The 13,575-nt window shown below is 41.3% G+C and overlaps 2 protein-coding genes across 2 annotated transcripts; both read right to left on the minus strand.

Annotated features, from left to right (window-relative positions):
• Nucleotides 1-5,999: 5,999 nt before the first annotated feature.
• Nucleotides 6,000-7,433, minus strand: LOC140889667 (uncharacterized). Its single transcript, XM_073297389.1, has 2 exons — nucleotides 6,199-7,433; nucleotides 6,000-6,108 (listed from the first exon to the last, which is right to left on the minus strand). Exons 1-2 carry the CDS (start codon nucleotides 7,431-7,433, stop codon nucleotides 6,000-6,002), a joined length of 1,344 nt encoding a protein of 447 aa, XP_073153490.1.
• Nucleotides 7,434-8,512: 1,079 nt separating this feature from the next.
• LOC140889668 (uncharacterized) lies at nucleotides 8,513-9,280 on the minus strand. The gene has a single exon (XM_073297390.1). The coding sequence runs from the start codon at nucleotides 9,278-9,280 to the stop codon at nucleotides 8,513-8,515; it is 768 nt and encodes a 255-aa protein (XP_073153491.1).
• Between the last annotated feature and the right edge of the window lie 4,295 nt (nucleotides 9,281-13,575).

Genomic DNA, 13,575 nt, shown 5'->3' on the forward strand with positions numbered 1-13,575 from the left:
ATAATTTTTAATGTGTTTTATGTCCTTTTATATATTAACCAATCATAATTAATTAAGTCTATTAACGTATTTTTTTTACTATTATTATTTAGTTAATTAAGCAAATAATTCTTAATATAAATTATAGAATTAATTTTATCCTTATTTATTTCATTTAATAATTAATATTGTTGTCATTTCCAATAATTTTTAATGTATTTTATGTCATTTTATATATTAGTCAATGATAATTAATTAAGGGTATTAATTTATTTAAGATATATTAACAATTATATTATCTATTATCTATCTATTACTACAATAAATATATGATTTGAATTGTAAATTTAGTAAAAACAAATTTATATAATGTGCCATAAACCAGTTAATTTATTATAACAAATATTTTAAGGGTGTAACTTCGGACTATAATGTTAATTGTATTACAAGGATCATGAGTGCGAATAATCATTCTCGTGAATCTTAACATCATTATTATGTGATTCTCAAATGAAATATTATATTGATGCGGGCGAAATAATTATGTCCCTATTCAGCAAATAAAATAGGAAGTCGTACGTCCTCCTGGTCTCCTGCTTCTATGATCACCTGAAAAAGTCGCACGTCTTCCTTTTGGGCTGTCACCTGATTCACGAACACACGTTAGAGGCGCCGGGTGGTTACCCGGCGAAAACCCTCCGACGCTCAAGTCAGCGATCACCTCCACACAAAATAGGAGAGCAGAGAGCTTTTGTAGGCTCAAGAGTCACTTACCTTGAAATGAAGAGATTCACTCCTATTTATAGGCAAAATTGAGCTAAATTGCACACTAACCCTCCTAAGCTCAAAAAATGCAATTTAATCCTTTTAAAAATGCGATCTCCGCAAATTAACCCACTCAATTTATTTATACATAAAAAGTATATTAAAAATATACTTATACCCACCATAGGCCCCCTACTCTTGAGTAACTACAATTCTAGTGAAGATGATCAAGAGTACTCTTTATTAATCTCCCACAATTATATATATTTATTCTTGTAACAATACCCAATATGTGTACTCCTCACACGTGTCCTCCAATCTGAGAATTCTTTGACAATTCACTTGGGCAAAAAAAACTCGGTGCTAGGGTTTTTGTTTTATTATAAATAGAGTCCTTTTCTTTGCTCCGCTTCCTGTGCACCTTTGCTACAGTAATCCATAAATGGCAGGTAGTACTCTACTCTGTTTTTCTTTATTTGTTTACGCATTTGGCTTTCTTTTATTTATTATTTCTCTGATGCACTCCTTTCTTCTTTTTCTTCGTAAATCTCTCCTTTTTTTCTTGTTTTTATTCTGCTTTACACGACTCGCACGATGTATTCCGCTCTACCTCCTTCCCCTATTTTTTGTGTGTTTTTTTTTTTGGTAAAATTCCAATGGGGAAATCTGGTGGCCACGACGGACATCTTTGGTGGCTAGGCTCAATGTTTTCGAGCTAGCGGCGTGTGATAGTGATGGCTCGCGATGCTGAGCCTGTAATGGGTTTGCTTAGTGCGACGGCTGGGTTGAAACATGGAGGAGAGTTTGCTTGCTGCGGGGTCAATGGTGGTGCCGTGATGGAGATGGGGTCGTTGTTGTGGAGGCTAGCCTCAAGAAAAGTGCCGGTGAAGGTGAGGCTGTGATGTCACGAACTTTCGATGTTGTTGCGTGCTCGCGGGCTGAGTTTGGTGCGGATGCTTGCAATGGTAATGGTGAGTTTGGTCGTGTGGTGACGAATGCGCGCGAGGCTGAGCCCGTGAAGGGGTTGGCTTCGTGCGACGACTGGGTTGGTGGTTGGCCTGCGGGACTGAGCCCATGGCGGGGCTGGTCCGTGCGGTGGCTAGGTGGTGTTGAGTAGGAAGGGTGTTCGGTGTGGCAGCAACGGCTGGAGTGGGATGAGGCTTGGAGGTGGTTGTTGGTGATGGCAGCGGCGTGCTGCGTGGGTTAGGCAGAGATGTAGTGCAGCTGCGGGCTGGTGGAGGTGGTTGTGCGGATGAGCGGGCGTCGCTCCTGGTGTTAGATCATTTTGGTGTGTTGGTTGCAGTGGCATGCTGATTGTGCAGATGAGCGGGTGTTGCTCACGGTTTCGTTCTGACGGAGGCGTGGCAGCGGAGTCTTGATTACGAGCCGGTGTCGCTCAGTGGAGAGCGGGTGTCGCTCTCGGTGGTATGTTGGTGGAGATGGAACGGGCGTCGTTCTTGGTGTTAGATATGAGATGTTTGAGCGGGTGTCGCTCATTTTGGTGCTCCGGACTTTGCGAAGGGGAGCGGGCGTCGCTCGCAGTGGTTGTTGTTACTGTATTTATGTGTTATACAATTAATTATAATTTTATTAACTGTATATTTTTTTATGTATATATGTCTCACGAGGAATATCTTCAAAGAAGAATCTCAAATATACAAAATTTAATTTGTGAGATCTTCGCAAAATTACGTAGGATGCGGCAGAGGGAAAGAATATTCCTTATTAATGTCTCTGCGAGAATCCCAAACTGAGTCCAATCATGGCCCTGATTCTCTAGAGAGCCAGACAGTGATGGGATTCCTGGTGAGATGGTGTCCCATCCTCTGTCTCGTGAAAGCGTTTCTTACGTGTGCCGCTGCAAAGGAATACCCAGATCCTGCGACATTATAGTTTCGCGCCCTGGTGACTCTCGTCACTCTCCGCCTGCTGGTTTTTTCACAGTTTATGTTGAACACCTAAACAGCGGTTTCTCAATTCCTCCATGCCCTATCCTGGTAGGGTTAATAAAAAGCTTAGGTGTTAGTCTCAGTCAGTTGACTCCTAATGCCCTTCTGTATTTTTTCGGATTTCGACATCAAATGGGTGTTTTTGAATTGGATCCAAGCCTGGATTTATTTCATGCACTTTTTTCAGCTCGTCCCATGAAACCGAACTCTGATATATATTTCCAACCCCGTCCGAAGTGTAGGTTCTTACGTAAAATTCGATCTCACCGAGGTGCTTGGAAGTCAGATTTCTTTTATGCTAAAGATTGCGGGTGGGGGGTGCCCGTGGATTGGAGCTCTGGGCTTACTATAATAAAGAATAAAGGATCTATTCTTGAGCTTCAATCACAGTGTCGGTCTCTGGGGCTCTTTAACAAAAATTTTGACCCTCGGTGTTTAGTTAGTGCTGGTACTATTTAGGTCTTTTGCGTGTGTAATCATTTACTTGTTGTATTTACTACTTATATTCGTTTGGCTCTGAACATTTTTTTTTTATATTTATGCAATCTCCCTTACAGGTAACCAGATTGACCTGAGTAAGCTCCGTCATCGGGAGAATACCTCCGGCCGCCCTCTTCCTTGGAGTGGGCCGAAGCACAAGGGGAATGGGAGAGATGCATCTGATCGTGTTGCTGTGTCAGTTCCCCGTGCTGGAGAGAGCCGAGGCGTGGTACCACGGGGACGTCAGGGCCATAGTATCCCTTCCTTGCCTGATGAGAGATCTTCGGGTGCTGGTGCTATTGAGCACCGGAGGGGGGCGGGCAAGAGGCCGATGGAGGAGGGTAAAAAAGGGGGTGAAGTCCTTCCTGCTGATCCTGCGAAGAAACTTCGGGAGGCTTCATCCTCTTCGGTGAGGAGAGCGAGATCACACCCCTTGCTTCTTGACGGGGTGAATAGGGATGGTGCAGAGTCCTTCTGGGACTCTAGTGATTTTGAGATTGGCCTTAGGCGGGGGGCCAAGGTAGTAGGGGATCATGATTTGAACCATTTGATCCCTCGATCCTCTTCGATCCTACACCACTCTATTGCCCTTGTCTCTTGTCAGGTATTCTTGAAGAGTTTATTTTTCTTATCTTGATATTACCAATAAGGTTCTTATTTATTTTTCTCTATTGGCTTCAGATTTTGTCCGCTGTACGAGCTCTGGAGGCTCGAGAAGACAAGGCTCGGGCTGACGAGGCTAAGATTCTGAAGGAGCTGGCCAAACTGAAGGAAGATGTTGTTCGCTTTGAAGCTTTGGAGGTTAGGGCGAAGGAAGAGATTCTCCGTTTGGGAGGGGAGAATGCTAGCATTAAGGAAGAACTCCGTCAGTGGCCGGAGAAGCTTGGTGTGAAGGAAAAGGAGGGGGAGACTCTTCGTTCTGAGCTTAGTGCTCTTTATGAGAGGCACTATACTGAGGTGCAGACTGGAGCTGGGTTTTTGTCCTCCCCTCCGGGGTTGCAGTTGCAGAGGAGTTTGGAGGAGAGGGCTGTTGAATCATTTTGCACCTCCGCTGATTTTGAGGAGGAAGTTTTTCGGCGTGCCTATGCGATTCATGATGAGTTGATACTTGAGAGCCGCCGGATTCTTCGCGAGCAGCATGTTTCAGAGAATGTGGTCAAGATGATTGGCCCTGGTTTTCCAGATCCGGACATGGGACCGACTGATATGCCGAGGGTAGCTGCTCCCCTTGATGTTTTTGGTGACTTCGAGATTATAGAGGCTTTGAACTCCCTCCAGGGAGATGATGCTCCTGGTGTTCCATGATATTTATTTCATGTGTAGAGAGTTGTCCTTTAAATGATTTTGCGTTTTTTGGAATTTCTATTATAGTCTCTTTCCAGCTCCTGCGAGAGCGATATTCCGATGTTTTTATACTTTGTGTCTATTTTGTGGAGCTGGTTTTTGTTATACTTTGCTATATATCTTGGTTTATTCTATGCTTGCTTCGAAATATTTCCTTATTATTATACTCTCGCTAGTACTTGGGAATTGATCAGGTTCCCAAGGTTTGTCGTGTCTCTTGGAAAAGCGTACACCTACCTCATGGGTGGTGGGGGCTTCCTGTTCGTCTTGACCTCTTACAGTGTCAAAGTACCTTAGCTGGGCTGGCCAGGCCTCTTATGCTTTAGGTGACCTGTTTTTTGACGACCAGGGTTTAGTGACGATTAAAAATGCTTTAAGTGAATAAGCATGCGTGATTTGCTCATGTAGTTTTGTGAAGGGAGAAAGCATGATGCGATGCTTTTACAAAAATTTTATTTATATGAAAATGTATTACAACTACGGAACTATTACTCTTGTTGCTTAGCTAAAAAGGAAAAGCAGCTATGAGTTACTGAAAATATTTCTTTAAGTTTGCCACATTCCATGTTCTAGGCAACACCTTCCCGTTCGAATGTTGAAGGCGATAAGCTCCTTCTCGGGCGATTTTGATTACTTTATATGGTCCTTCCCACTTTGGATCCAGCTTTCCTACGGGGTGTAGGACATCTGCTCTTCTCATTACCAGGTCTCCCACCTTGAAAGTTCGTTGTTTTACTCGGTGGTCATATGCCCTTGACATCCGTGCTCTGTGCCTTGCGGCTCGTACTGCTGCCCCTTCTCTAAGCTCCTCAATAAGGTCTAGAGATGCCCGTAAATCCTGCTCGTTTCCCTCTGCATTGTAATGTTTTATCCTTAGTGATTCTTCTCCGATTTCTGCAGGGGCAATGGCTTCGGCCCCATAGGCCAGGCTGAACGGAGATTCTCCTGTCGAGCTTCGCGGAGTGGTCCTGTATGCCCACAGGACACTGGGTAGTTCGTCAACCCATTTTCCCTTGGCCTCCCCAATTCGAGTCTTGATATGTTGCAGGATAGTTCGATTGGTTACTTCGGTCTGTCCGTTGGCTTGTGGATGCCCGACGGAAGTGAAGAATTGTTGGATGGACAGTCCTAGGCACCATTCCCTCAACTTGGCACCGGAAAACTGAGTGCCGTTGTCAGACACTAGTGCTCGCGGAATTCCGAATCGGCAAACTATATTTTTCCATAGAAAATTAATCACCTCTTTCTCAGAAATTTTTGCAATTGGCTCTGCTTCGACCCATTTAGTAAAGTAGTCGACAGCTACGATGAGAAACTTTCTTTGCCCTGCAGCAAGAGAAAAAGGCCCTACTGGGTCCACTCCCCATTGAGCAAAAGGCAATGGGCTTTCGAGTGGTTGAAGCGGTGTAGCTGGTAGATGCTGAATATTAGTATGTTCTTGACACGGCCTACATCGTTTTACTAGCTCGAGCGCATATTGCCTCATTGTAGGCCAAAAGTATCCTTGTCGGAGTGCTTTTCCAGCCAACGCTTTGCCTCCCAAATGGTTTCCACAAATTCCTTCGTGGATTTCCCTGAGTACGTAGTCTGCCTGAGCATGTGCAAGACATTTCAAGTATGGCTGAGAGTACCCCCTCTTGTACAGTTCTCCGTCTATTAAAGTGAATCAAGCGGCTCTTACCCTAAGATTTCTTGCTTTGTCCTGCTCTCTGGGGGGCGTTCTCCTTCTGAGAGGTACTTGATGATTTCATCCTTCCAACTTGGCTCACCCTGATTTGCACACAGGATGTTAAGACTTCCAGTTCCTATTCCCTTTTTATCACACGTGATGAACGTAATTGTCCGGCTACTAATTCCTGTCGCGGAGCTGCCGAATTTGGCCAGTTGATCTGCTATTTCATTTTCAGCTCGAGGAATTTGTTTGATTTCAAAATTCTCTAAACGAACAAGAAGGTCCTTCACTTTTGATAAGTACTCCTTCATACTATCTTCTTTGGCTTCATAGTTCCCTTGAACTTGATTGACTATGAGTTGTGAATCGCTATAGGTGATCAGCTTTCCAGCCCCTGCCGCTAAAGCCAGTTCTATTCCCATGATAAGTGCTTCGTATTCTGCTTCATTGTTTGATGTTGGAAACTGAAATTTGATGGCGTAATGGAACTGATCTCCTTGTGGACTCTCTACTAACACTCCTGCTCCACTCCCTCCAGACGTGGAGGATCCATCTACGTGGATTGCCAAAGTGGGAGCTGAAACTCCTGCGCCATTGGTTTCCATTTCTACTATGAAGTCTGCTAGAACTTGTGCTTTAATGGCGGGGCGCGACTGATATTCAATCCCATACTCACTTAGCTCGACGGCCCATTTGGTCATCCTTCCAGATGTCTCTGGGCTGGACAATATTCTCTTCAAAGGGTGATTTGTTAGTGCGACCACCTGGTGGGATAAAAAGTAGGGACGCAGCTTTCTTCCTGCCACTACTAATGCTAAGGCCAACTTCTCGATGTTAGTGTATCGGAGCTCGGCGCCTTGCAGTACTTTGCTTATGTAGTACACGGGTTTATGTTCTCGTTCCCTGTCCACCGTCAGAACTGCGCTGATTGATTCAGTCGATATTGCCAAGTAGAGTAAAAGGGTATCTCCGTCTCTTGGTTTCACGAGCAATGGTGATGCTGCTAAGTACTTTTTTAAGTCTTCGAAAGCATGCTGACATTCTTCGGTCCAACGAAAACCTTTTCCCTGCCTTAGGACTTTGAAGAATGGCAACCCTCTGTCAGCCGATCTGGAAATAAAATGGTTCAAGGCGGCCATCCTTCCTGCTAACTCCTGCATCCCTTTTATGCTCTTGGGGGGCGCCATGCTTAGGATTGCTTTAATTTTCTCAGGGTTCGCCTCTATTCCTCGCTGGGAAACCATGTATCCTAAGAATTTTCCTCCTCAAACCCCAAAAGCACATTTTTCGGGGTTTAACTTCATTTTGTATTTCCTCAATATCTCAAAACATTCTTTGAGATCTTCCACATGCTTGAGAGCTATAACGCTTTTTATCAACATATCATTGATATAGACCTCCATACTCCGCCCGATCAATTTCTCGAACATTTTGTTTACCAATCTTTGATACGTTGCCCCAGCATTTTTCAATCCAAAAGGCATTACTTCATAGCAATAGATACCTTGATCAGTAATGAAGCTTGCTTTTTCTTGATCTTCAGGAGCTAACCCTATCTGATTATACCCTTGGTAAGCATCCAAAAAACTGAGCAACTCACATCCGGCGGTGGAATCAACCAACAAGTCGATTCGTGGCAAGGGAAAGAGATCTTTGGGGCAAGCCTTGTTTAAATCGGTGAAGTCTATGCATAGACACCACTTACCTCCGATTTTGGGAACAAGCACCACATTTGCTAACCATTCGGGATAGGAGACTGGCCTGATATATTTGGTCTTCACTAGTTTTTCTACTTCGACCGTAATATGTTTGTTCTTTTCTGCTCCAAAAGATCGTTTCTTTTGCTTTACTGGCTTTATCCTGGGGTCCACATTAAGTTGATGGAGGGCATACTCATGAGGTATTCCTGGTAAGGGTTCACCTTCCCAGGCAAATACATCTGCATTTTTCCTGAGGAACGTTGTTATCATCTGTTCTACTTCAGCAGGCATCTCCGTTCCAATCTTAAGAGTTCTACCGGGACTTCCTGGAGTTACCTCTATTCTTTTGAGCGCTTCGGTTGCCTCTAAGTGTTTTACTTTCTCGACTTCACTATCGATAGTATGTATTCTATCATTTTTGGGCTCATCTGTCTGTGGATGCCTTCTCTTCTGAGTTGATATCTCGTCCACCCTTGACCTTTTCTTGCAATTGGCTGGGTCTCGCAGGATGTTAGCATGACACTCCCGAGCCAACCTGCTATCACCAACAGCCTCTCCAACTCCTTCTGACGTTGGAAACTTCAACTTCATATGATAGGTTGATCCTATGGCTTGGAAAACATTTAGACTCGGGCACCCAGTATCACGTTATATGCAGAGGATGCATTTACTACCAAGAACTTTACCATTTTTGTAACTCTTCTCGGATACGATCCTAGCGAGAGAGGAAGTGTGATCTCTCCTAGTGCTTCCACTAATTCTCCAGAAAATCCAACTAAAGGGGTGCTGATGGGCATTAGCTGTGCATTGTCTATCCCCATTTTAACAAATGCATTAAGAAAAATGATATCTGCTGAACTGCCTGAGTCAACCAGCATCTTTTTCACCCAAAAGTTGGATATTGTAGCGGAGACAACCAATGCGTCATTGTGCTCAACTAAAGGGTATTCCCTATCTGACTCAGTGAATGTCATTTTTTTTGATATTTTCGATATTTCACACACGACTTGGGCTTGGTTAGGGTGAGGACAGTGATTCCCCCTAGAAGCATTACGCAGAAGAGTCTTCCTTGCTCTATTCGAATCTCCGCAAGCTGGTCCCCCGGTTATAACAGCGATAATCCCTCCAGTCGGCATGTTCTCATGGAAATCTCCATTATGCTTTCCTTGCTTCTCATGATTCTTTGGGGGTTCTCTGTTTCGGCGGTATTCATAAGTCTTGTTGTCTCGTTGTTGGTGGTGAGACTTACTCACGAAGTCTTTTAAATAGCCACGTTTGATTAGCTTCTCTATTTCTGTTCTCAAACTATAACAGTCTTCGGTAGAATGTCCTTTATCTTTGTGAAAGTGGCAATACTTGTCAGATTTCAGTCGCTTTGGGTTGTCTTTCATTGGCCTCGGAGGTTGCAGCAAACCTTGATTTTCCGCAACCACCAATATATCAGTCAAGCGTGCATTTAGGGGTACCTGCTGAAGACGAGGGCCTTGGAATCCTCGTTTCTATTCTTTTCGGCCTTCTCTTGGTTTTTCTTCTTCTCTTTTTATTTTTCCTAAATATCGTGGTTCAATAGTCTCCTCAATGCGTATATACTTCTCGGCTCTTTCCAGTAATTCTTCCAAGGTGCTTGGGGGTTTTCCCGCTATGGATTCCTTAAACTTCGATGACAGAGGTTTTGTTGCATAATTCCTGCCAAGAGATCATGATTGACATGTGGGACTTCGTGAACAGCCTGAGTGAAACGTTGCACATACTCTCTCAAGCTCTCTCCTTCTTTTTGCACAACCGAGAATAGGTATGATGCAGTCTTAGGGTATTTTCGATTAATGGAGAACTGATGAAGAAAACGCTGAGTAAGTTGTTCCAGGCTTGCAATGCTTCCTGCTGGGAGTTTATTGAACCACGCCAGTGCGCGATTAGTCAGCGTAGTCCGGAAGATTTTGCAGTACACGGCATCACTGAAGTCATATAGATCGGCTTTTGCATAAAACCTGTCGAGATGATCCTGAGGATCTCCTGAACCATCGTACTCTGGCAGACTTGCTATCTTCACTCCAGCTGTCAGTACCTCGGCTAAGATAGCAGTAGTGAATGGGCTACGCCGGGCCGGTAAGATTGCTAGAGCACTTTCTCCTCTCTCCTCAGTCCGAATTCCGGGGCACACGGGCCCATGGCTATTTACCTCCTCCTCATGGAGCACTGTTTCCCTTCTTGCACTGGGGTTTGGTACCCTGTTCGTTCCAACTTCTTCTTCTAGTGTGCGTCTCCTTTCTTGGTGTTGAGGAGGAGGCAATTCACCATTTACATTTGGATTGTTTTCCAAGTTATGCTGTTGCACTGCCAAAAAATGTGTCATGGCCTCCGCGACCGCACGTGAGGCAGCTTCCTACAACATGGATTTCAAGGCATTTGGGGTGATCAGAAACTCCTCTTGCGGCGGGTGGTTAGGAGGCGGGTGGTTAGGAGGCGGGAGCTCCCGTCCACCTTCAGTGTTACGGGTGGCATGTGATCGCGTTTGCATCTCTAGTGGATAGGTGGCTTTCCCACAGACGGCGCCAATCTGATGCGGGCGAAATAATTATGTCCCTATTCAGCAAATAAAATAGGAAGTCGTACGTCCTCCTGGTCTCCTGCTTCTATGATCACCTGAAAAAGTCGCACGTCTTCCTTTTGGGCTGTCACCTGATTCACGAACACACGTTAGAGGCGCCGGGTGGTTACCCGGCGAAAACCCTCCGACGCTCAAGTCAGCGATCACCTCCACACAAAATAGGAGAGCAGAGAGCTTTTGTAGGCTCAAGAGTCACTTACCTTGAAATGAAGAGATTCACTCCTATTTATAGGCAAAATTGAGCTAAATTGCACACTAACCCTCCTAGGCTCAAAAAATGCAATTTAATCCTTTTAAAAATGCGATCTCCGCAAATTAACCCACTCAATTTATTTATACATAAAAAGTATATTAAAAATATACTTATACCCACCATATATATACATATTTTCAATTAAGTTTGAGTGGGCTACATGTTATCATATATGCATGCATGCATGCATACATACATACATACATACATACATACATACATACATACATACGAAATTAATTTGCAAAGAAAAAAAATGTATACATATCGCGATAAGTCCTAATTCCTCTACTCTAAACATGCATCTGGTTGTAAGTATTTTCAATTATCTTTTAATCCAATATATGATTTTTTGGCTTTTGAATTTGCATATATGATATTCTAAAAATTAATATTACTTATACTTAGTTCATCGTATATACAATTTCGAATTTATTATAGAGAACGTAATAATTATCGATTTCTTGCATTGGTTTTACTAAATTATAAATATTTAGCAAATCATGAAACTCAACATTTGCTATCTCATAATTTGTCGTTGGATTCACATGATCACTTATAAATTATTATTATTTTTTGTACAACTACAACTATAAGCCAGAAATAAAAGTTTTGAACCCCCGACAACTCAAACTGGATCCTCAACAAAGAAGTTGAGGTTCTTACAAAGTACATATCCACCAATCAATGAATGAAGCCAATTCGAGAAATGAAACGTGATTCTTACTTGATGTTTTATACCATTTTCTTTATCAATTTAGTTTATACTAGTGATTTACGATGATTTTTCATCATTGTGGTATGTTATTCTGAATCTGAATTAATTATCTCGTTATACGCTAAATGTCATCATTGGTTGACTCTCTGATTATTGATTCATTAATATATTTTTCTGAAAATAATAAATCATCTTTTCAAAAATTATTAGAAACAAATAAAGATTATATTGTATATAATTCCTTTGTCAAAGCCATCAACTCGAATTATGCAAATATTAACTCGAGTTTTGAGCTAACATTCCAACGAGGTAAGCCCTTTAAAGAACTACCGGAGAAACTAACAATATCGTGACTAAATTTGGCTTCCAAAATATGTAGTGAGATTACATTCATCTGAGTGAAAATAAAGATAAGCGTACTGTTATTATTAATTTAGGCTGCTTGAAAAAATATTTCACTTGGATAAAAAGAAACGAAGTGAATTACACAAATATTTTTTTTCAATAACCACAAACGAATCAATCGAATATTGATTAATACGTAATCAATTGAATTGACACTATTAAAAACATTCATTTTGCTCAGAAACTGAAATATTCCAAATATTTTTGGAAATTCTTACCTTAATTGGACCATTTGTATCTATATGCATAAATTAAAATCCCTATTCATAGAGCTCGTGGTTCGAGAAATCAAGATAAGATTATCAAACCACCTCTTAACGTTTTCATTTATTTAAGATGTAATAAATGTGTTCAAAAAGGTCGCGCGCGTCATTGTTTGATTTCAACAATCAATAAAGTATCATTGAAAACAAAAAAAATGTTTTATTGGATACGACGTGAGTGTAATTATACTATTTGTGTATTTAAGTAACTTATATGATCAAGATTCAATATCGTGTACATCGATATTTACATCGATTATATCGTTTGATTTTACTATTATGTCACAGATTTTGTTTTCAATTTATGTAAGATTTGAGAAATGAAAATTTTGTGTTGAATTTTTTGCTATGTAAAAATTGATATACAAATATTAGCATACATGTAATATCACGTTTTCTAATATTATTCGTGTTCTTCAGACATTATTTATATATATCTCGTCTATAAAATTCCTCATTCATGATTTGTTACGTGCAACGCATGTACACTTCTCTAGTATATATATAATTTTCTTTAAAAAAAAGAAAAAAGAAAAGAAACAAGAATGTGACATTCCATAAGATGTTCAATTGAGCATCTTAAATTTTTTTCAAAGAAAAAAAAAAGCTTCAAGGGAACCATATATATATGTATAGATTTTGAGTAAGAGAACTTTGGGGAGTCATCCATAAAATAAATTAATCTGATTTATATTTTTAATAAAAAAAAATACTTTTTACGAGTCGGGTCGGGTCGGGGACATCTGGTACGAGCTTTTGTGACAGAGTTTTGGTTTTTTTTTTTTATGACGTGGAACTTGCAGCTGTTATCTTTCGGTGCACACTGTGTTAACCCTCAGATTAACGCAATAAACTGCAAACTACGCTAGCTAGATAAATCGCACTAGGCAAACCCTGTGCGACAAACTAGTTTAAGAAGGTGTTGGTAGGAGGAATCGAACTCCTAATTTTTAAGCCAAGTGTTCACCTACTCCATCAACTAAAACAACTTTTGATGGAATGAGTTTTAGTTCTTTGATCGGATAAATTTTGGTGTCGGTTGTAATAAATAATTTTTATTCGGCCTACATTTAACGCGATCTTTTGTCAAGAGTTCTCAAATATTTAGCCAAAGATATCGACAATATTCAGCATAGCGTCATGTCACAACTCCAAGTCTCCAACAAAAAAATCGAGTTAAATGTGCAAAACCAATTTTTGCATATAAAGAATAAATTTAGTCCAACGAAATGATCAACTTAAATTATGATGTGTTTGGAATTTTAGCATGGGTATTAATCAACCATTATATGCATCCCATTATCTTCCATTTTCAAATAAAATAAGCGGCCGGTTATGTGTTAGTATTCATTAGCTAATCAATATTCCTTCTACTGGTGCAGCCGTATGCTACATCATATATATATATAATTATAGAGATAAACAGAGGCAGCTTGGGA

Source organism: Henckelia pumila, chromosome 3 (assembly GCF_033568475.1).
Source record: "Henckelia pumila isolate YLH828 chromosome 3, ASM3356847v2, whole genome shotgun sequence".
In the NCBI taxonomy this organism is placed as follows: Eukaryota; Viridiplantae; Streptophyta; class Magnoliopsida; order Lamiales; family Gesneriaceae; genus Henckelia; species Henckelia pumila.